Source organism: Fundulus heteroclitus, chromosome 14 (genome assembly GCF_011125445.2).
Source record: "Fundulus heteroclitus isolate FHET01 chromosome 14, MU-UCD_Fhet_4.1, whole genome shotgun sequence".
Classification (NCBI taxonomy): domain Eukaryota; kingdom Metazoa; phylum Chordata; class Actinopteri; order Cyprinodontiformes; family Fundulidae; genus Fundulus; species Fundulus heteroclitus.
Window position 1 is genome coordinate 29,918,615 of NC_046374.1, and position 23,385 is coordinate 29,941,999.

General features: G+C 39.6%; 1 protein-coding gene and 1 long non-coding RNA gene across 2 annotated transcripts; one reads left to right on the forward strand and one right to left on the reverse strand.

Annotated features, from left to right (window-relative positions):
• Window positions 1-7,364: 7,364 nt before the first annotated feature.
• On the reverse strand, window positions 7,365-10,537 carry LOC118556531. The gene is made up of 5 exons (XM_036146936.1): window positions 10,070-10,537; window positions 8,245-8,918; window positions 7,881-7,926; window positions 7,669-7,760; window positions 7,365-7,562 (listed from the first exon to the last, which is right to left on the reverse strand). Exons 1-5 carry the CDS (start codon window positions 10,091-10,093, stop codon window positions 7,448-7,450), a joined length of 951 nt encoding a protein of 316 aa, XP_036002829.1. The 5' UTR covers window positions 10,094-10,537; the 3' UTR covers window positions 7,365-7,447.
• Window positions 10,538-17,236: 6,699 nt separating this feature from the next.
• On the forward strand, window positions 17,237-20,818 carry LOC118565884. The gene is made up of 3 exons (XR_004932696.1): window positions 17,237-17,563; window positions 17,900-17,929; window positions 20,610-20,818. It is a non-coding gene; the product is annotated as an uncharacterized LOC118565884 (long non-coding RNA).
• Window positions 20,819-23,385: the final 2,567 nt, after the last annotated feature.

Here is a 23,385-nt window from a genome sequence, read left to right on the forward strand (position 1 = left end):
TCACTTAAAAAAAAAATGATTCAATCAAAAAAAATTGAACTTTAAAACTTTTTTCTCTTCAAAAAAAAAAAGTTATTTAATCAAAAAATGTTGAACTTCAAATTTTTTTTTTCTTCAAAAAAAAAAAAAAAAAAACAACGAAAAAACACATTCTCTTCAATACCTTTTTATTGACGGGTAATTTTTTTTTTTGCATTTAATTTTTTTTTTTTAATTGAAAATATTTTTTTGATTGAAACAACTTTTTTGGAATTGAATGATTAAGACACAACTGTCCTACCCATGTATACCCCAAACGCAAAAAAAGATTACTTCAATCAAAGAAAACATTTTCAATTAAAAAAAAGTGTTCAAATGCAATTTTTGGAGTCTCAAATATTTTATTTGCATTCAAAACTATTTTCTATGATTGAAAACGTTTATCTTTTGATTGAAGTGACTTTTTTTATTGATTCCCTTGTTTGTTTGTTTGAAGCAACTTATTTTTTGATTGAATGATAAAGACACAAATGTCCTACCCATTATATGGTCCAATCAAAAAACAATGCTACTTCAATTAAAAACATTGCTTCAAACAAAAAAAAAACTGACTTCTATCAAAGAAAACATTTTCAATCAAAGAAAATCAGTGTTCAAATGTATTTTTTTGAGTCTCAAATATATTTTTGGATTCAAATACTTTTTTTCTTTGATTGAAAAGTTTTTTTTTAATTGAAGTGAATTTTTTTTTAATTGAAAATATATTTTTTGATTGAAGCAACCTTTTTTTTGATTGAATAATAAAGACACAAATCTACCTTCATAAGAACCCGCCCAACGACGCGTCTACTCTTATATTATGTCTATGGGGTAAACAGTGTGAGAGCGACTAAAGTCCCTTAAATGAAAGTTGCGTCATGGGCGTTCCATTTTTTTCGGGTCACGTGATTTCCTGCGGCCATTTTGGGTCTAGGCTCAGCTAAGCTCAGCGCGTTTACAACACTGCGAGCGACCGATTTCTTTTATTTTTATTTTTATTTTTTCGGACCCAGAGCAGGGGGTCGAGCCCAGCTCACGCACCGCACCGGCGGCCGAGCGGCACGGCAGGTCGCCCGGCCCGGCCCGCCCCGCGAGCGGAGGCGTGCCGAAACAGTATGGGGGAATTATTCAAGAGCACAAAATTTCTATTTGAGAAAAGAATTTCATCTTCTTGCACTCAAAACTTGTAACGCTCACACTCAAAACATACGCTCACACTCAAAACATACGCTCACACTCAAAACATATTCTCTTCTCTCTCAAACTTTGTTTCTGCTCTCAGATTTAATACTTCTTCACAGATATTTTCTCCTCTCTCTTGCTTCCTTCTCTTCGCACTCAAACCGATACGCGCTTGCAGATTTTTTTTGCTCTCTCTCGGATTGCAGTCAATCGTCGCCTAGCAACCTTTCCAGCCAATAGAACGGCAGCCTCTGAAAGGGTGCGCTTGTTTTACCCTACTGAGTGTGCCTGTAGTACAGTTTGCAATAAAATACAATACGACAATAAAATAGCTTTTTAATATAAAAGCTAGTAAAATAAGAAGCTGAAAAACCAAAACAATCAGGAAAATTAAAAAAAAGAAATAATTTTGCCGATTCCAAAATCACTAATGAAAAGTCATCTAATTTCTGTTGGAGGCAAGCTTCCTACTAGCAAACTCTGCGGCGGGAGTTTTCTGTTCACCTCACGTATGAAGATGGATCAACTCCAAGACTCTCAAGTAAGTTCCTACTTTTCTCGAGGCTAAAATGGTTCATAAGTCTGCTCAATTTTGTCGCAGCAGTTACATCTAAAGTTATGTCCTGGCCATTTAACACTAGAACTACCACAGCAGTCATTTTGACAGTTTTCAGATTTTGAAGTGTAATAACTCCGTTAGTTACATTCTATCTTATAGACCCTTTTCACAGTGACGTCATGCAACTTCCGTTCTGCGGTGAAGCAGGGTATCTTTATTTCCGCTTTCTCCGCGAGCAGTGTTTTTACATAGGGAATTCACACAGTCCCTCACCAATCTACCCAAATTTCGTTTGGGAGACGTGCACAGACTGGCACAAAAGCTTCCGGCCACACCAGCCTCCAAACTCGACAAAGATGACAAGTTCTTTGTGGAACAATACCTTTTCGATTATGAAGGTAAGAGCTTTGTCTTCTTAGCTCTGTTGTTAGCATAGATGCTAGGATAATGGTAGCTATGCTACCAACAGGACTTTTGTCATTTATTAGTTTTCTATTTCTCCATTATATTGCTACGCTAGCTTTATTGCTATATCAGCTATTCTGTTTCACAGCTTTTAGTCAATGAGTCACACCAGGGATATAGTTGATGTATAATGTTGAGCCTTTTCTTACTTTGTTTTGGAACAGTGTCAATGCTGTTGGCCACTTGGTCACAGCTCTATGAATAAAAATGAGGAGCCTCATTCCCTCCAGTTTTTTTTTTTTTTTGTGTAGTATTTTACTGAGGCTGCAGACTTTTGCAGTATCCCTCAAAATTCCTCTGTGGGTTCAGTGTGTTTCTCAGTCTCGTCAGTAGATCTGGAGCCTCAATTAATAAAATAATTCTGCCCATTCCTGTTAAAACTGTGATAGTTTAGGACATCATAGACTGAGAAAGACGCTGTCAATAATGTTGCAAGCACACTGCATGCACACTAATAATCAGTTCACTATAGTATTTATGGATTATGCTGCTGTCGGGGCAAACCCCTTGTGTCCTGTACTGTTATTTTTCAGGAACTGACCAAAAAAACATGGATTTAAAAAAACTTCAGACATCACACTTCATATATTTTAGTTATTTATTACATAGATACTTCATAGCAGCTCTGTCCATTTTACCTTTTACCTGTCCTTTTTATCCTGCTGCCTTGCTTCGGTTCCCCTCTGCCTTACAGAAGAGCCTGCTGCCGAGCTCTGGTGGGTTCTCCCCTGAACTGTCAATTCTCTGCCGAGGTGTGGACCCTGCTGCCTGTTCCTGGTTCCAAGAAGTCTCTCTCCAGGCCGTCAGCTCCTGCCAACACCATCACCCTGTTCCCGTGCAGTTCTACCTCGCTGGTTACATCACCCTCCATCCCATCAAACCTTCAATAAAGACTTTCATTTTAAGTCCCTTGTGTGTGGTTCTGAGTTCATCCATGGACAAATTAGATTTAGACAACTTTATTTGTCATTATGTATGCACAGAGTGCATACAGAACAAAATTCCGTTTGCATACAGCTTGAGAATTACAGTAAATTACAGCAGTGATTTAACAGTAAACAATTAAAATGTAAACAATGCAGGAGAAAGAGACAGTGTGCGATCACAGTGTACAGGTGAGTATTTTTAAAAACCATTTGTATGTGCAGAAATTAATTAATTTCTCAGATTAATTTCCTTTCATTAACAAATTGATTTTGACAGCTCTAATAAAATTTTACGTGGTGAGCCACTGAAATTATCTTGGGAATAGCTAAATTAACTTATAACTCAATTATCTTTAAGAAAGAAAGATGGAGTTTAATTTGTTAAAGACCACTCGCAGAAACATAGGTCTCCTCGGAAGAGAAGTGCTGACTGCAGGCGTAAGTGCTGCCACGAAGGATTTTAAAATTTGGCCCCTCGTCTCTTCTTATTGCAGTCACCCAACGGGCTCCAGTCTCAGCATCATCTGGGAAGTCGTGAAAACTGAGATATGGAAAGTTTTTTTTGTTGTTCGAACACTGTGGGACACTGCAGTAGCAGTTTCTCTGTGATTGAGCCATGCTTGGTGGATATGATGCTGCTGAGAGATGGACACAAGGGGAGAAAAAATAGATTAACTATAATACTTTTTAAAACCTTTATTTAACCAGATAAATTCCCATTGAGATTAAGATCTCTTTTTTAAAGGTTGATCTGACTAAGAGGTCAGCAGCACATGTCATTACTAATACAGTATAATAAAAACAATTTCAGGCTTCTACTTAAAATATACAGTATTTTGCACAAAAACTAAAAAAAAGTGCATTAATATAAGTGCAAATAATATTATGAAGAAAATTCATTATAATACACAGAAAATTCAGAAACAGAAGTACTGTCCAATAGCCCCACGGTATTTTTTTTTAGGAATGAACAAAAAGATTCAAATGAAATAAGATCTTTTTAATTCAGTGACTGCAATTATATATATAACACGTCACCATAATCAAGTAAAGGGAACAATGTAGCAGATAAATGTCTCTTTTTTCACTCAGTGAACAAGATTTATTTCTATAATAGCAAAGCTACAGTAATCATTTTATAACATCTACATCAGATTAATGACAGGTAAAGTAAGCTAACAAGCTGCTGCATGTTAGCTTTGATCTTCATGTTACTGTCCCAATCAAAGCATCTTTATAACAGCAATGATCGCTACCAATACTAAGGAAAATAAAGATAGTCAATAAGACACGTTTAATATTGTGCTTTCAGTCTTACCTAATGAAATCACGCTGATTTCTGATAGGTAACAGTTTGGTAAGGTAAGCTAACAAGCTGCTGCATGTTAGCTTTGATCTTCATGTTACTGTCCCGATCAAAGCATCTATATAACAGCAATGATCGCTACAAATACTAAGGAAAATAAAGATAGTCAATGCGACACATTGTGGTCTCAGTCTTACCTTATGAAATCGCGCTGATTATCAGTGAAACACCTCTTCACCTCCCGAATTTTCTATGTAAAAGCATGTAGCCGGAAGTAAAGATACCCTGCTCCGCTTCAAAACGGAAGTTGAGTGACGTCATGTGAAAAGGGTCTATTCCCGCCGTTGGAACACAAAGGGATGTTGCCTAGCAACCAACATTCTAGCTAGCGCATTTCATCTTTGGTATTCATCAGGAAGCTAAAATGGCTTTTAGAAGAAATTTTAACAGTGAAAGAAATATTAGAAATGCTTCAGAATCTCGATTATGCTGATTCTGGCGGAGAGGGAGAAACTGATGATGACTGGTCAGTAGGAAGCGGTCTAGAATCTGACAGCGAGTCTGACGTTGATCACCCGCCCCCCGCAAAAAGGAGGCGTATCAATCACTCTGCCGGTGATACTGAAACTTCTGTTCAAGGTTTGGATAGCAACATTATAATATGACAGAGTGATATACTCGTATAGGCTAAACAGTCAAGATCAGTGAACAAATTAATAAACCTATATCGGCATAGTGACTAAAGAACTGGCCGAAAACAGAGGGAGACGCCCGAGACAGAATGTTCTGACTGAGGCCCAGGGTCCCACCGCAAATGCAAAGCGAAACATCCACGATGCCCAGAGCGCTTTTCTCTGTAAATTTGCCCCGGCATGCTGGACTGCATTGTAACAGAAGCACGCAGGGTTTTGGGGGATAATTCGTGGGACATGACGGTGGATGAGCTTATGGCATATATTGCTCTCGTTTATGTCCGGGGAGCATACGGGGGAGAGATATGGAGCTGTCCAGCTTCTGCTCCGCGGAGTGGGGATTCAGCTTCTTCAAGGAAACAATGTCAAGGAACCGTTTCCAAATGATAATGCGATTCTTGCGGTTTGACAAAAAGGAGACAAGAAGCACGCGTATCCAAATATCAAAATTTGCGCTGATAAACGAGGTCTGGGAGGGTTTTGTGAAAAACAGCATCTCCTGCTGCAAACCTGGAGCTGACATTACCGTTGACGAGCAACTCCAACCAAAGCCCGATGCAGCTGCCTGCATCGGGCACCTGCAAATAAGCCAGATAAGTTCGGCATCAAATGGTGGCTTGCAGCAGATGGCACCACTTAGTACATCCTAAACGGTGCGCCTTATCTAGGCAAAGATGACGCACAGAGCGGGTCAGCGGCTGGGGAACAATGTGGTGCTGGATTTGGTGGAGCCTTTTACAGAGAAAGGAATGAATGTAACTCTGAAACTTGCAGAAGAACTGACGAGTCTTGTTGGCCCAATGAACAAGAGCAGAAGAGAACTTTCTCCCTGTGTCAAAGGAACCCCCCCCCCCCCATACACACACACACACACACACACACACACACTATATTCAGCACGAAGGTGCTGAAAAACAACAGTGTGACACTCAATGTCTATCAGTGCAAAGCACAAAAAATGTGTGTGTGCAATGTATTTGAGATGTCTAGTAGCCCATCCTCTTCCAGACTGTGCAGGATCTCATAATAGTTTTTTGTTACAGCCATCCATACATTCCGCCACAGTCTCTCAATCCTGTGAAGGAGATAAATGTTCAATATATTAGATGGAAACAATTGTTTGCATTGCTTTACAAAGCATAGAGTGGAGCTGTTTTTTTTTTTTTTTTTTTTTTGTAAAAACCAGACTAATCCCACAGCAATATCCTTTCAGAGGCTAAACAGTATTTGCGATTTTAGTCATTAAATTTGACATGATGCCACTGTAGGTATTGCTACAACAAAATGTATCTTAAAGTTTTGGTCATTTATGCGTGTTTATGTTCTGTAATGGTGTTTTTTAGACTGAAGGCTGCCTGGACTCAGCACAGCAGTCCTGAGTTCCTCTCTTACCTACAATAGTGTTCTTACCTTTGACTCTATGAAAGGTAAAGGGATAGGAGCTTCATGCTATCTTGATAAATCTGTCTGTCCACAACACATCTGGGCCCTACTGCTCTTATGATTTCTCTCCATTCTCATTAGCCTTACAAGCATGCTAGATACAATCTCCTTTTTATGTCATCTACAACTTCTGCCTTTCTGTCCCAGAGAACAGGCCTGCATCAAGTGATCACCTAAATTTTGTTGTTAATAAATCTTTAAAACATTTCCCTGGTCTCCCGAGAGTGGTTTTGCATGTGGGTAAAGGCCCTAAACTCACAATGACGAGCGCTCTATCTTTTTTTTATCCATAGTTTAAGTACTCTGATTACTGGATCTGTTCTTTAGAAACCATCTCAGTATATAGATTTGTTATTGTTTCACCGTGCCGCGTCTACGGTGAAACACCCTCGGTGGACCCAGCTCTTTTTACCCAGTCAGGCGACCCCCACTTACTTATTACCTTGAATGTAGGACGCATAAAACAGACAAGTATGCTTTTAGTTATATTTTATCTACGTAAAGACAGAGAAACAGTTACAGTCACACCAGCGCTGATGGGCCCCTGATCGGCAGGAGGCCTCGAGTGCTCATCACACAAACATTATATAGGTATCTAGGTACACACCCATACAAGGGCGGTACACATCCAAACACCCATGTGACACACCCATGTGACATCAGCAGAGAAACTGTGTCACCTCCGGGGTGGTATCTGATAGATATGTGCCAATCTTTTGGGTCGGTGCCATCTAAGTGTGGCATGCGGTTCTGGGATAAACAGCTCGTTCCACTTGACCTCGTTGATATCCTAACAGATTTTTTTACACAATTTGTATGTAAAGAAACAAAACATACTTATGGTAGATCTGAATATTTACCTCTGATTGTGGACACTCTTACCAGAGATGAAACTTCCTCTATCAGTTCCTTGCACAGTAAACATGAACTGTGCAATATCTAGGTTCTCCACACCTTGATCACCTCTGACCCTAGTAAATTGTAGAATATGTACATATTTAATAATAGTCCTAACACAATGCCAAATTACTGGGATTTGTTATGTAATGTAATGTTAATGCAATGTTAATATACTACCTGGAAGGCAAACCATTTTTCTCACATGAAGACAGAAAAAAATTGAAGGCGGTCGATGCCTTGTTGTTGTTGGCAGCTTCTAGGTACATAACCTATAAACACATAAAACATTTTCCACTTCAATTATTGTATCTAAATTTGTAACATTAAACCTGTAAAATTAGGATCATGAGTGTTGCTTTTTTGTTTTTTTCTTAATAAATGCACATTACCTTTCTGGAAAAGCCATCAATGCCCCCAAAAATGACAATGTTGAACCTATGAAGGAAAAGATAAAATCTGAAATTAAATGTTCTTTAACAAAATATAGAAATGCAGGATTTAACGATTAGCCACAAGTAAGCTGTATATTGAACTATATAACACAACTTCCATGATTAAATTAAATAATTAAAAATTAGTGTATGTAAAAGTTTCTCTGAAGGCAGGGATGTTTTTGTTTTTAACTAATAACCAAAAGTAATGTTGATAATTGTAACCAACTTAAATCTATTAAATTGTAGATTTGTTGAATATACAGCACAAGTAAAGAAATGTGAAAAGGGTTTCCAAAGCGCTATAAATTAAACCACTTACCTTATGAGTTTGTGGTTTGTGTCCACATGAACAAGTGAAAGTGGTGCTCTTACTGAATAACTTCTTCTCACAACACATCCTAACTGTGTTAGTCGAGAAAGAGCCCCCATGCCATCCACTCGGTGCATAGATGCTTTTACCCTGCTCCACTGTATCCGGTGACCTAAAGACCTAAGTCTTCCCATTACAAGCCTGTAGCCAACATGAGGCATCTGAGCTTTGATGCTCCTCACTACAATATCGAGCTCCTCATCTGGCATTGAGCTGTAGGAGCCTCTCACAGAAATTCCAAACTCCATCAAGCGTCGGAATATTGTATGCTCGCTTACTCCTAATAACTGTGCAATACATGGGATTGGCAACTGGGTCTCCATCAGGTCTTGCAGCTTTTCCTTCTGAATGCAGAATTTAGGTCGTCCTTTCGCACCATGCACTACTTCTACCTCACAACGTAGAGGTTCTTCAGTCTCCACTTGAAGTCTAAGTAAACTGCACAGTTGCCTTATGGCACTTAGAATCGACACTGGAATAGCAACATGCTCTGCCACAGCTTCAACTAAAACAAGTTCATGAGTGCACATGAAATGAAGATAGTCCACATTTGTGTCAGGGTGGCTAAGCACATGTTGCATTTTGCTCAGCAATCTCTCCAGAATTTGGCGTCTCAGCAGAGTCTGTAAGAATTATAGAAATTAACATAATTATTCTGAAGTAAAATTTTGGAAAAGTAGAAACAAGTATTCGTTTCAAAAGGTAGGTAAAAAAAGAAATACATTTTTTACATAAACTTAGAATGTTGGATAGTCGTCATTTCCATCTATTATTATGGTGTTATGAGTCCAGTCCAGTTTATTGTTGACGTGAACACCCAGGTATCTGAAACTCTCCACAGTTTCTATATCCTGCCCCTGGATGTTCACAGGTGAGTGAGGTGGGGGTCTTCTCCTGAAGTCAATCACCATCTCCTTGGTCTTACTGGTGTTTAAGCACAGATGGTTCCGCTCACACCAGTCCACAAAGTCCATGATGACCGACTGGTACTCCAGCTCGTTCCCCTTAGACACACAGCCCACAATGGCTAAGTCATCAGAGAACTTCTGAAGATGGGAAAAGATCAGCAGCTGGATCATGCGTAAAGACGCAGCATGAACCCATGTGTGCTTCAAGGGTTGCAGCGTAGGGGAAAATGTTGGACCATATAGGCTTGATTCACTAATGAGACCAACATGGATAAACAAACCCGTAGATTAATATTAATCTGTGGTGTTTTTATTGCCTGATTGTGAATCCAATCATTCATATTGTGCCTTTTATAATCAAATACAATATTTTTTTATCAAAGTCAGTAAAAAAAAGATTTCTCTTCCAGGATCAAGGAAGCCACACCCCCGAAAATTAACATAATCTCACTCTTAACTTCTGATAAAAGTTGAGAGGTCTGATTAAGCATGGCAATAAAAATTAAATAAAAAAAACACCTGTTTTCATTTCATAATACAGTACCTATTACTTATTAAACTGCTAATATAGCCAACAAACCGCTTATAGTTAGTCCAGTGAAAAGCTCCCTTGAGGTGAAAACAGCAGGTGGTTGTCAGAAGACATAAGGCGTTTCCTTTCCTTGTAATGTCCTACTTGAGCTGCGATCGGACTTCTTTTCCGGACCAATTGTCCACTCATCCAACATTTTAAAACATCTATCACTCACTGAAAACGTTTCCTATTACACTAAAAAAGTATCTCAAGATAATAATTTATAATAATTTAATATGTCAGTTCTAGGATTACGTACATAATAAACCACTGATTGTTTCAAGTTACTTACTTCAGAATCGTTTGGGTTATCCATAGATACTGAACTTTGCTGAGTCGAGCTTTGGCTACAAAAGTACTGTGAACAGCAGTTTCAGCTGCTCTTATGAGCGGTGTAGTACTACGGGCACACTCAGTAGGGTAAAACAAGCGCACCCTTTCAGAGGCTGCCGTTCTATTGGCTGGAAAGGTTGCTAGGCGACGATTGACTGCAATCCGAGAGAGAGCAAAAAAAATCCGCAAGCGCGAATCGGTTTGAGTGCGAAGAGAAGGAAGCAAGAGAGAGGAGAAAATATCTGTGAAGAAGTATTAAATCTGAGAGCAGAAACAAAGTTTGAGAGAGAAGAGAATATGTTTTGAGTGTGAGCGTATGTTTTGAGTGTGAGCGTATGTTTTGAGTGTGAGCGTTACAAGTTTTGAGTGCAAGAAGATGAAAATCTTTTCTCAAATAGAAATTTTGTGCTCTTGGATTATGGCAGAATAATTCGCGCGGACCGGAGCGCTTGCCCTCCCCCCGCCCCGCGAGCCGACGTCCGGGCCCCGCGGGTCCCGGGCCGGGCGAAGGTCGCTTTGGGGAAGCCTGCTCCCCTCCCTCCCCCCCCTGGCGGGGACGGAGAGGAGGGGAGGGCGCTCCCTCGTAGCTCTGCTTGAACAGCAGGATGCGCTCACGAAAACCTCTTCTTCTTCTTCTTCTTCTTCTTTTTTATGGCAGTTGGCAAGCAACTTTTAGATGTGCATTACCGCCATCTACTGGAATGGAGTGTGGATCGGGACGCTAACTTTAAACACCCCCCTCAAAGCAAAACAAAAAACAACTTATATCTTTTCTATCAATTTTGTTTTCTTGAGATAATTAATTAAATAACTTATATCTTTGGAAGTAGAAATTTTTCCTAAAATATCTTGTAAATTTAACTGTATTTTATTTTCTTGTAACCGACTAACTAATTTCCTTCTCTCAACAGAATATTTTGTACAGAACAACAAAACATGTTTTACCGTCTCTTCTTGACCACAAAAATCACAACTTCCATTTCGATGTTTTCCTATTTTAAATAAATTACTGTTTAACCTTGTATGTCCAAAACACAACCTAGATATAACTGTTTCCTCCTTTCTATTTCGTCCTGTTCTCCTCATTGCACCAACTTTTCTTTGAATACTGTACAGCCATCTACCAGTTCTATCTTCCTCCCACTGTCTCTGCCATCTTTCCTTCACCTTTTGTTTAATAATAGATTTGATTTCTTCTTTACTAAATGGAACTAATATATCAATAACACTATATTTTGAAGCTTGTTTTGCATATTTATCTGCCAACTCATTCCCTCTTATTCCTATATGTGACGGTATCCATGTAAATATAACTAATAAACCCATTGCTTGAATTCTATAAGTTATTAACTGAATTTCTAATAAAAGATCCGGTCTACTAATAGCATGATTATTTTTCAATGAATATAATGAAGAACTTGAATCAGAACAAACTATGTTTCTTAATGGACGGACTTCCTCAATCCATCCTAAAGCTAAAATGATTCCCATCATCTCTCCAGTATAAACTGATACTCCATCAGTAATTCTTTTACATTTTTTAACTGAATTCTGGAACAATGAAAGACACGCCATTACTGCTATTTGAGTTTTTAGATGCATCTGTAAAAACTTGGACATATCCATAGTACTTATTATCTAAATATGATTGAATCAAATATGGATCTGAAATGTTTTCTCCTTTCCTTTTCTCCAACAAAGTCAAATCAACAACATTATTATGAAATACAGACGGGAAAACTGGCGAAAGAGGAACTGTTTGACTAATATTTATACACTGTAAATGCAATGTCCTGACTAAAGATAAAATAGTGTATTTGACTTAATTTATACTAGTTTTTAAAGTTTACTTTCTTATACCAAGTTTTCTGAACTTTTCACCTGCATACTTTTTTCCATTAAGTTATATGAACTTGATTTTTCTGAGTAAGTAGCACGATTTGTTGTATGAGACTTAACTAACACTGCTGCGCACCCTAGTGCGCATGTCCATTTAAGGTCTGCGCGCATTTTTTTTTCTGCGGTTTGAACTCATTTATCACTCGAAGTACAGTCAAGTATAGGTCCTGTATGGTCCCGCTGCTCTCACGGAACGTTGGTTTCGGTAAGTGAAAAGCTTTTGTTTTTAATCTTATCAATATAATTTACTGTTTGAAAGAACGTACACTCTTCGACTTTTTGTTAGCATGTTAGCCATTGTATGTCTGACCGCGGGTTCACAGAGGATAAGTTTAGGGTGACCAAACGTCCGTATTTCCCGGGACATGCCCGTATTTCACGTCCTGTCCCGGGCGTCCCGGGTTTTTTTAGAAAGTGAGAAAATGTCCTGCTTTTTAAATTACCTTCATTGGACCATTAAATTAACAGGCACTAGGGCACTGCGCACGGCGCTGCGTGTGACGTAATCCCTGAGCCGTGTCAGTGCGGGCAGCCCTGTTCTTAATCAGAAGATAGATAGCGTGGATAACAATATCTATCGATCGATAGACGTGGGGCGTGATAGGAAAAAATAGGGTCGATAAAAACTTCGATAGACAGTTTTACTTCCTTGCTACAGTCGGCACGCCGTCACTAAGCGCCACCCTCTCAAACCACAACACAGAGCATGTGAATATGTAGCAGCAAGTAGCGGCGGAGGAAACGGACTCAAAACGGGGTTTTACTAGTTCGCCAGCCTGATAGAAATAAACAACAGTGATTTGTAAAACTTGCAAGGAACCGGTAAAAGCAGAGTCTGGTAACGCAACCAACTTGTTTCATCACGTAAGCCGCTCAGCCGCTCACACCCGCAGCAGCGCGAGCTGCGCGGCCCCGCGAGCTGCGCCTCGTCGTCGTCGCGTTCTGTAACTTCTTCCAAAACAAAGCAGGTACAGCAGCTAAACTGGGCTTCCTTCTTTGTGATAAAATGACAAAGCGTCCAAGCGGCATAAGGACATAACGCATGCAGTAACGTGCTTCATAGTGATGGATATGTCTGCTGTTCTCTGCAGCTGAAAAACCTGGCTTCAAACAATAACCTGCCACTCTTGATCCGCTATATAAAGTTGTTATTTTTGTTAAAAAAAAAATCTGTTATGGTTAAAAAAGTTGGTTGAATAAAGATTTAATTGGAATTCTGTGTTTGTGTTCTTTAAATCAAATCATTTAGCAATATCATAAAATGTCCAAGCAGAGCTGCACATAAAATATGGTTTTAAATATTTTCAATAATTATCGATATCGATCAATATGCCTTTTCTTTTTTGATCGATAAGCTTTTTTTTTTTGTGTCCTGCTTTTCCCAAATGAAAATATGGTCACCCTAGATAAGTTAGAAGCAGCTAAACATAAGTGATTTAAATAAAAGTGCTTTGACTTGGCCTGGAGCCATTGTAGTGCTAATTGGTAACATTTCTCCGCCGCTATAGTTCTGTTGTATATGAGTTAACGTGTTAGCTTAGTTTTAGGAGGCGGGGGCGCTTTGTGTCGGCCGCGCGGCTTGGTGTCCGTTATAACTGACCCAGTAAGGTAGCTTTATCAGCTTCTTGTAGCTCAGGGGTTCTTAACCTTTTCGACCTTGAGGCCCAATTTTTAAAGTACAAAGTGGCCCGGGGCCCATTAAATATTAACATTGTACAGTTTGATTTGTATTCAATAATAAACCAAATCCACTTATTGTTTAACAAGCAAAAAAATTGTCTAATAAAATGACATGATAAAAGGGGATCATCACAAAAACTTTTATTAAACGTTTATATAAACCTGCACACACACATCAAGACACCGAACAGGCTTATAATTCATGGACCAAATCAAAAAAATGTAAGGATCAATTCAGGCTGTTTAATCATATTAAAAAAGACCAATAGTAGGAGTTTTACTTTAAATTAATAAAATAAAAAAATAAAATAAAAAATATATATATATATATAAATAAATCATGAAATCAATAAAAAGGGGGTGATCAAATAAATGCATTCAAATAATATAAATCTATAAATATAAATAAACTAAATGAAATTAAAGTGCAAATGAAACTATAGCCTTATAATCTACAAAGCCATTGTAAAATTGCTTCAGCAGTCTCCATTTTTGCATGGCAGAACCAGAAGAACCTTTATATCTGTGACAAATGAACAATGACACAAATAATAACAACAATTAACAACAATAATACAACTCCCTTTTATCTTCACCTCTTAATGAGACACTTGGGCCTGCCTCTGAGACATAATCAGATCCAGTCTGGGTGGAATGGGAGAAAGGCTCACTCTCAGAGTAGCCTCCAGAGTTGCTCTGAGTCTGTTTCGGGCTTTGGTCTTAGTTGTGGCCACGATGGAGAATCCTGATTCACACAGGTACGTAGTTGTGAATGGGAGAAGGAGTTTCACAGCCCTCAGTGCAAGACATGGGTACTCCTTTGAGACAGCAATCCAGAAGGAGCCCAGGTCCAGTTTGCCCCACTGCAGCTTTAAAGTGCTGTCAGTAGAAACATCCAGAAGCTGGGATTCCAGGTGTGAGGGCAAAGCAACATCATTTAAAGTGGAATCCACTGAAAATGGGTCCAAAATCCACATGTTTCCCTCTCTGGGATCCTCAGGAAAGTAGTCACCAAATTTCTTTGCCAGTTGGGAGAGGTGCTGGGAGACTGAGTCACTGATCTTCACCTGAGGGGAGTTTTCCAAAATGTCAGACAAAAGTGGAAACATGTCCATCCTCTTTTCCTGGGCCCTCTTGGTCCACAAAGCAAGTTTCCTCTTGAAAGCTTCAACTTTGTCTGCAACACAAAATATGTTGCTGTTTCTTCCTTGAAGTGAGGTGTTCAGTTGGTTCAGTAGTGAAAAAATGTCACAGAGGTAGGCAAGTTTTGCTGTGAACATTGTGTCAGCATAGTAATGTGCAAGATGAGATTTTTTCTCAGTGAGAAAAGAGAACACCTCATTCCTCAGTTCAAACAAACGATTGAGGACCAGTCCTCTCGAGAGCCATCTCACTTCACTGTGATATAGCAGCTGGACATGATCTGCTTCTATGTCCTCACAAAGCTTAGCAAAACATCTGGAGTTCACAGCATTGCTTTTAATAAAGTTTATGGTTTTCACACTTACATCCATCACCTGGTGGAGATCCGGTGACATCTGTTTTGCTGCAAGGCTTTCACGGTGGAGAAAACAGTGTGTCCATTTTGCTTCTGGTGCACGATCAAGTATCTGTGTAATGACACCATGATGCTTGCCAGTCATTGATGCTGCACCATCACTGCACACCCCGACACAGTTCTGCCAGTCCAGGCCGTTCTCAGTGAAGTAGTTATCCATGCAGCGGAAACATTCCTGAGCCGTAGTTCGTGTTGGTAGCTCTCCACAAAACAGTATGTCTTCGTGCAAACTACTGTCCCAGCGATAGCGAACAAAAACTAGCAGCAGTGCAGCATTCGTGACATCCGTGGACTCGTCTAATTGCAAAGAAAAAAAAGGACTACTTTTTATTCTTTCTGTAAGTTGTTGCTGTATGTCTGAGGCCATGTCCGCGATACGATGACTCACAGTGTCGTTAGAGAGTGGGATGGTCAGCAGCTTTTTTGCGGCGTCCTCTCCGATTAGCTCACGGCACATATCAACAGCGGCAGGCAGAATCAACTCCTCTGCTATGGTGAATGCTTTCTTACTCTGAGCCACACGTCTGGCTACGAGGTAGCTGGCTTTCAATGCACATTTAGAGTTGCTTGTCAGTGACACGACAGACCTTTTCTGCATCTGCAGCCCAATTTCCTTCCTCCTAAAATATTCCACCGGCTTTCCCACGAGCATCGGGTGCTTGGTCTCTAGATGCCGCTGTAGTTTTGAGGGCTTGAGAGCTTCGTTGGACAGCATTAGCCCACACTCCACACACTGGGCTTTTGGCACTGCCTCTGTTCCTCCATTTACGAAACCGTATTTAATGAAGTCGAGATTGTATTTCCGCAAAAACTTTGTCTTTTGTGTGGGGGTGTCGGCAGGACGTTCGTCTTCATTTTTTCTTTTTAAAAACTTATCCATTTTTGCGAGAAGGGTAATCCAATGTAAACGTCCGCTAGCTCTCACCTTTTACTACTGTGAGCTAACTTTTAGCTAACGGATGAAGTATTTTTAGAAGCCTCCGACCCTGCGGTGGCGCTGTCAAAAAACCTAGGGTCCTGAGAGTACTGTCCTGAGAATGCTGCCTCCGACCCTGCAGGTTCATACTATACTCCGGTTCTGCCGGAGGTTTTTCTTCCCACTGTCGCTTCATGCTTGCTCAGTATGAGGGATTGCAGCAAAGCCATGTACAATGCAGACGACTCTCCCTGTGGCTCTACGCTTCCCCAGGAGTGAATGCTGCTTGTCGGGACTTTGATGCAATCAACTGGTTCCCTTATATAGGACATTTTTGACCAATCTGTATAATCTGACCCAATCTGTATAATCTGATTGAACTTGACTTTGTAAAGTGCCTTGAGATGACATGTTTCATGATTTGGCGCTATATAAATAAAATTGAATTGAATAATGACTAGAAAAAACTAAATTAAAGATATCTTGAATTGTAATTTTGACTAGTCAAAATTCCCTTTAAGATATATCTATATGAATTAGAGATATCTTGAATTATTCAACGTTTCCATTAAAGATATCTTAAATTGACATTCTGACTAGTCAAAATGAAGTTACTGATATCTTGAATTACAAACGGCTTGCCATATATCATGACACATGAACCGGAGGTGCGGTTTTTTTTTTTTCAGAGGAGCTAAAGGAGGGTGCTGTAATGCCTTGTGCCCTTTGGCATGTCAAAATCAAGAGCTAGCTGGCTTTACCATAATTCTGAAGAGGCAGATAGCTTTACCACAGTAGAAAAAGTGCATCTGTTGATTAACTGAACTGGCCCGGGCTGCAGAATATTCCTTATTTTCAGCTTGGACACGAGTCGATACCGCTTTCAGCTTGCCTAAACCGTTTATCGGTGCATTGTGTGTGTCAGCAGAAAGTAAATCCGAAATTCTTTGCAAATTTCTTAAGCATTCTTCAAGTATTGAAAGTTAAATTTTTTGACTTGAATGGGGTGTCCGCTTCACGCATCTTAGTTAATCCAGGTTTTTTTTTTCATGTTTAGTAAAACATTTTGTCTAAAGAACTTTTGCATAGTAACCGTCACTTGTTTTAATGTATGGAATCATTGAAATAATGTTAATAATTTCATCACTTAATCTTACTTATGAAGGACATGAGAACACACATGACTGTTAAAAATCATAACCATTTTTTCCCCCCTCTCCATATAGCTTATTTGAGGTGGTGTTTCTGGCAAAAGGTCCACTCGGTCACCAAGACTGTGTTGGCCACCAGGGTACAAGAACCATACTACCCAGTCAGACCAGCTATCAGTCCCTCTCCTCCCTCACTGCTGCTTGACAAGAAGCTTTCTCAGTAGACTGGACCACAATCCTTTCTAGACGGTATTGTCCCTTTTATTAATTTTTACTTCATGTTTATTATTTCCTTATGCACCATTGCAAAATTATTACATACAAATGTAAGAAAATGATGATAAATGTGACAAGTGTTTTACTATTGACAACTGTTTACCATAATACATTTAGTACCTTTTTTATAGATGGAATTATATCTAAAATATAATGACAAAAAATAATAATAATAATAAATAATTAGCAACATCTCTAAGAGCAGGTTTGTAATTCCAAATACTTACAGCAACTAACAGCATTAGACATTCCGATAGGTGGTCACTGTGTCTTTTAGTCTAAATTATTGTTTTCCTGTATTTTTTTCAGTGTGTACTAGAAGAGGGATGCAGTGGACTTGTAAGTTCTGTACTTTTGTCACTCTAAAAAGAGGCCAGCTATTAAAGCATTATAGATTAAAGCATGGTGTCTTCACAAGAACCTCCCCTATACCATGTCTTTATCAGCAGTGCATTTGCACATTCAAATCCTTGAATGCCCTAAAGGTTCATTTATCCAGATTTCACTCACAGTTGACCAGGGAAAAAGATTATATACAAACCTTTAATTGTCAAGTGTGTGAGTTTAACGAACCTTGCAGTGAAATTGAATATTTAACTCATTTACGGAAGCATCTGAAGTTAATGCAAACAGTGCAGTGTCCCTATCTGGACTGTGACTTTGAGACAAATGTCTACTCCACTTTTAACACACACAAAAATAGGAATCATGACCAGAAGTATTGCACATCTAGTCTTCAGTTTAAACCAGGAATAGTTGTGCAGCTCTATGGCACAGAGGAGATCACCCATGTCCCAGCTGTAGATGTCACTGGTTTAGAAGAAGAGGATTGGACAGATGTTGGTGTTGATGTCAATGACCTAGACTCTCAGCTTGAGCATAACTTGGCCTCACTTTTCCTGAAAATGCAGACAATATTGAACATATCTGAGCATGCTCTCCAAGAAATCATCCAGCAAATAGGACAAGTGTTTAAACTTTCAGAACCCCTGATGTTGTCTGTGGTTCAGGAGGTACTCAGACATCATTATCCTGACATTGATAATGCTGTTGTTAAGGAGGTAGTCTGTGCAGTAACTGACACAAATGTATTTTTGAAACACACAACTATTGGAGGCTCGCTTTCAACTTCCAATAGGAGAGCAAGTTACATTGCAAAATAATTTCCTGTCGTGGAACCGGTGGAGTATGTCACTGAGAAACATGGTCAAAATATAGTTTACATTACACTGATTAAAATGCTTCAGGCACTGTTGAGCAAAGATGATGTTTTAGATAAGGCTCTTACCATCAGTAGCTCTAAAGGAAGTGGATACAGTAACTATAGGGATGGTTCTCACTTTAGGAATAATGCCCTTTTATCAGAAGACGAATTCAGAATTACCCTGGGGTTGTACATTGATGACTTTGAAGTTGCGAACCCACTCGGAACATCTAAGAAGAAGCATAAGCTGTGTGCAGTATATTGGGTTCTTGCCAATTTACAACCAAAATACCGCTCATCCCTTCATACCATACAGTTGGCCATTTTATGCAAGGTAAACACTGTTAGAGAGAAGGGATATCGTGAAGTCCTACGCCCACTTATTGAAGACCTAGCAATGCTTGAGGAGAATGGAGTTTATCTTGAAAAGTTGGGAGCAAGCATTAAGGGGACTGTGCTGTATGTTGCAGCAAATAACTTGGCTGCCCATGCGTTGGCAGGATTTCAAGAGAGCTTTATTGTGGAGAGAATGTGCAGGTTTTGTATGGCCACACGAGAAGAAATCCAGACAAAAAGTGTCAGCTCAGGTTGTTGCATGCTGAGAACCAAGGATGCCCATGACAGACAGGTTCAGGAAGTCAAGCAGGACACATCTAAAGTAGCACATTGGGGAGTCAAAGATGGATGTGTGCTTGGAGAAAACTTTAAATATTTTCATGCTGTAGATGGATTTCCTCCAGATATTCTTCATGATTTTTTGGAGGGAGTGGTCCCATTTGAATTGCATCTGTGCATTCAAGATCTGATAAAAAAGAAATACATCTCTATTGAGACACTAAATAAGGCCATCAAAGAATTCCCATATTCCTTTTCTGACAAAACAGACAAACCTCAACCGATTCCAAAGACATTTGCCTCAAAGAAGACAATAGGAGGAAATGGTCATGAAAACTGGTGTCTTATCAGATTGCTCCCCTTAATGATTGGGCATCTTGTTCCTGAGGGAGATGAGACATGGGAGGTGTTCATGGTTTTAAAAGATGTGCTTGAATTGGTTGTATCTCTGAGATTCACAGATGAATCTTTGTTTTATTTAGAGTCTAAAATATCAGAGCACAGGGAGTTACTACTGAATGCTTTTCCAGCTTGCAGACTCCGTCCAAAGCATTACTATATCGAGCATTATCCCCACTTGACAAAAGTGTTTGGACCTCTCATAGACATGTGGACAATGAGATTCGAAGGGAAGCACAAGTTCTTCAAAAAAGTCATTCATGAAACTCAGAACTTCAAAAATGTTCCCCTAACTTTGGCAAGGCGACATCAAAAGATGATGGCGTACCATTTGGACTGTGCTTCATTTTTCAAACCAGCCCTCCAAACAAACAAAGTAAAGAGCATAATGATTTCTTCCCTCCCAGGGAACATTCAAAAAATTTTGCACCAAAGATGTGGTCTCCAAAATACAGTCCTGTCAGCTGTGTCTATAAATATTGATGGAATCAACTATGCTGCAGATATGGTGGTTTCTGTAGGTTCATGTGGAGGGCTTCCAGAAGTCAGACAGATTAAGCAAATGCTATTAATCAATACGGACATTGTTTTCTTGTGCAAACCAATGATTGCATGGTATCATGAACATCTTCGTGCTTATGAATTGACACAAAGCAGCACAGGCTTGGTTGTCTCTCATTTGACTGACTTCAATGATGTTTTCCCATTGTCGGCATACAGAGTCAGAGGTGCTTTGTTTGTTTCTTTGAAACATTATATATTATGCTAGCCTCACTCACTTTATGGTTATCTTCTTTATAGGACTATGGAACAGAAGTGGCCAATCAGAGTCTTTGTCACTGATTGTGACATTAGAAAAATCAGCCTTGATCAGAAACCAGGCAACCTTGAGTCCCTTTTGGAAAACTTAAAAGTTAAACTGGCTCTACCATATGATTTCAAACTACAGTTTGAAGACCCACTTTTTAACAATGCACTCTGCAATCTGACAGATGTCTCAGAACTGCCAGATCGAGCAACGCTGAAAATTATAAGTCTTGAATCTCTCTCTTCAGTCTCTGGCATACTGTCCTCACCAAGCACATCTGATACAGGGATACCTTGTACAAGTGAAGAAAAATCTCAGTTGATGAGGCGGGATCCTTGGCCGTCTGCATTTGATGTTCCAGAATTCTCTGTGGATGTAAATTTCCGACTGAGACAGGGAGACCTAATCTATATGAAGGCTGGAACTCGGATGGATGTTTCTCGGGACATGAAACGTGATCTTAGAAAGACTCGCAGAGACAATGTACAAGTACACAGCATACCCCACAGAGGAACACTGTAGAGACGTGGCCTCTGCACTGATTGCAAAACATCCCTGTCTGAAAGAAGCTGGATCACCCACTGGATATTGTGGATGGAAGAATAGCATTAAATTTAAGATGGGGAATTTCCGTACGAAAATGAGAAGATCTGGAATGGCTGATGTCCAGGTGAATGGCAACAGGAGGACTAGGGATTTTCCTGAAGGAGCGCCATCATGTAGTAACATAAAAAGGCCAAAAAGAAGTGAGACGAATTTCTTGCCAAATTTTCCTGATGGTGAAAATGCAGATACTCTTGAGTCTGTTAGAAGACGGCTTGAAAGTGAAGCAAAGAAAAGGATTCCAGACTCAGCCGATTTGAAGAAAATGATGGACCAGACATTTTCTTTGCGACGTAAAGAAATTGTGGAAGAACAGCCCTCAGTTAAAGGAATGATGGAACGCTGGCCTGCACTGTTCACAGAAAGTCAGGTATGGCCCATTGACACTGCACTATACTGATTCACGACACAAGTAATTATTTGTATCTCTGTTGTGTTAGATTGTTTGAATGATTTATCAGCGAACAAATCTGGTCAATACTTATGGTCCCTTGGATGTGTTTCTTTTGTTTCTTTAAGGTGTTTGCCGAGTTCTACAGAGTCGGCAGTAAGAACCTCAAGAAAGACTTCTATGAAGCTCTCGACCACCATACCACTCGTCTCATGGACCTCTTCAAATCCAAAAAAGGAGTTGTTGGCCAATCACTTAATCACCTCCTCCAGCCAATCAATTCACAAGTAAGTTTAATTTTAATTCCTTCATCATTAGCACCGTATGGTAGTGTGCGTGAAAGCTTCAACAAACTTGCAGCTGCTACTACAATACAAGTAATTGTTTTGTAATTTAACGGTGGAGCACACATACATCCACAGACATTTTTTCCCCCAAATAAGTGTGGTTTTTTTTTTTTTTTTTGGTCATTTTTTCCCCTATTAGACCAATGACATCACCACGACACGTACTGCCATCCTTCAATGCCTGCCCTTGTATCTTGGAGATAGTTCTGGCGAATTCTTCATCAGCTGCCCAGTAAGTACATTTATAATAATTATAAAAATTCGTTATATTCACAAGAATTTGGACTCACAGATTTCAGTTTTACACTCACATAACAACAATATTAACCCACAAAATGTTTTACACACATATGTAACGGCAGAATTTTGCATTTGAATTTTGGCAAATGTATTACTATAAAAATATGAATAATAATGTTTTTAATCATACAAACATCTTTTTGACAGCTCCCTTATTCCATAGTCGACCAGGTCATTGATGCGTTATTGCCACCTACTGTTCCGGAGTATGAGTCAAACCACTACACCACAGCTAATCCATGCGTTTATCTTTAGAGGAACTGATCACTGAACCGAGCCAGACACAACCGGACCGCGCTAAATGCAGACCAGTTCCATGTGTGGGCTCGGCTCGGTTTTTCAGTAGCCCGGTTCTCCGATAACAAAGAGTAAATCGAATGATCCTAATGAACAGACTGCGTCATCTACGTACAGCCACCTGACATTTCAGACATTAATAAAAATACTAGCTTCCCTACCGTGCCACACGGTTTCCAGTGATGATTCTGCTTAGAAGTGTGATGAACCTCAGCGTCTGTTGTTGTTTCCTGCGTCTGTAAATCCTTATTAGACGTTCGTTTGTCTTATTCACTTCCCAAAAGCCGACTGTCAAGTAAATTCACCAAAAGTTGCCGTCTTCAGCTGACTCTCCGCAAACAACGAAAAATAACCAAACATAACTTCCTGAATGTTACAGGCGCCGGCATTTTGATTTTCTTGGTCCCGTCTTCATCACTAGGAGGCGAGGAAACCAAGGAATCGAGATAGCGTGGTGTTTAAATGGTCGTCAGAACTAAGCTCGGTTAACTGATCCAAGCTCGGGCCAAACTCACCATGGATCGGTTTAACAAGGGTAGTGTTAATGGGGCTTAAGACTAAGAACGTAGAGAACATGGACCCGGTTCTGAAGTCCTTCCTCTGGCTCCCTGTATCTCAGAGAATAGACTTTATAATCCTTCAGTTAGGGGTGTCAAACTCAATTTCACCAAGGGCCACTTCAGCATATTGGCCACCCTCAACGGGCCACATTGACTGTATAAATCAGGAATGCCCAAGTGCAGTCCTTCAGACTGCAACTTTTAGATGCGTCCCTGCTAAAAACATACCCCAGACAAAAGGTTGAATTCTTTCATTAGGCCTCATTTATAG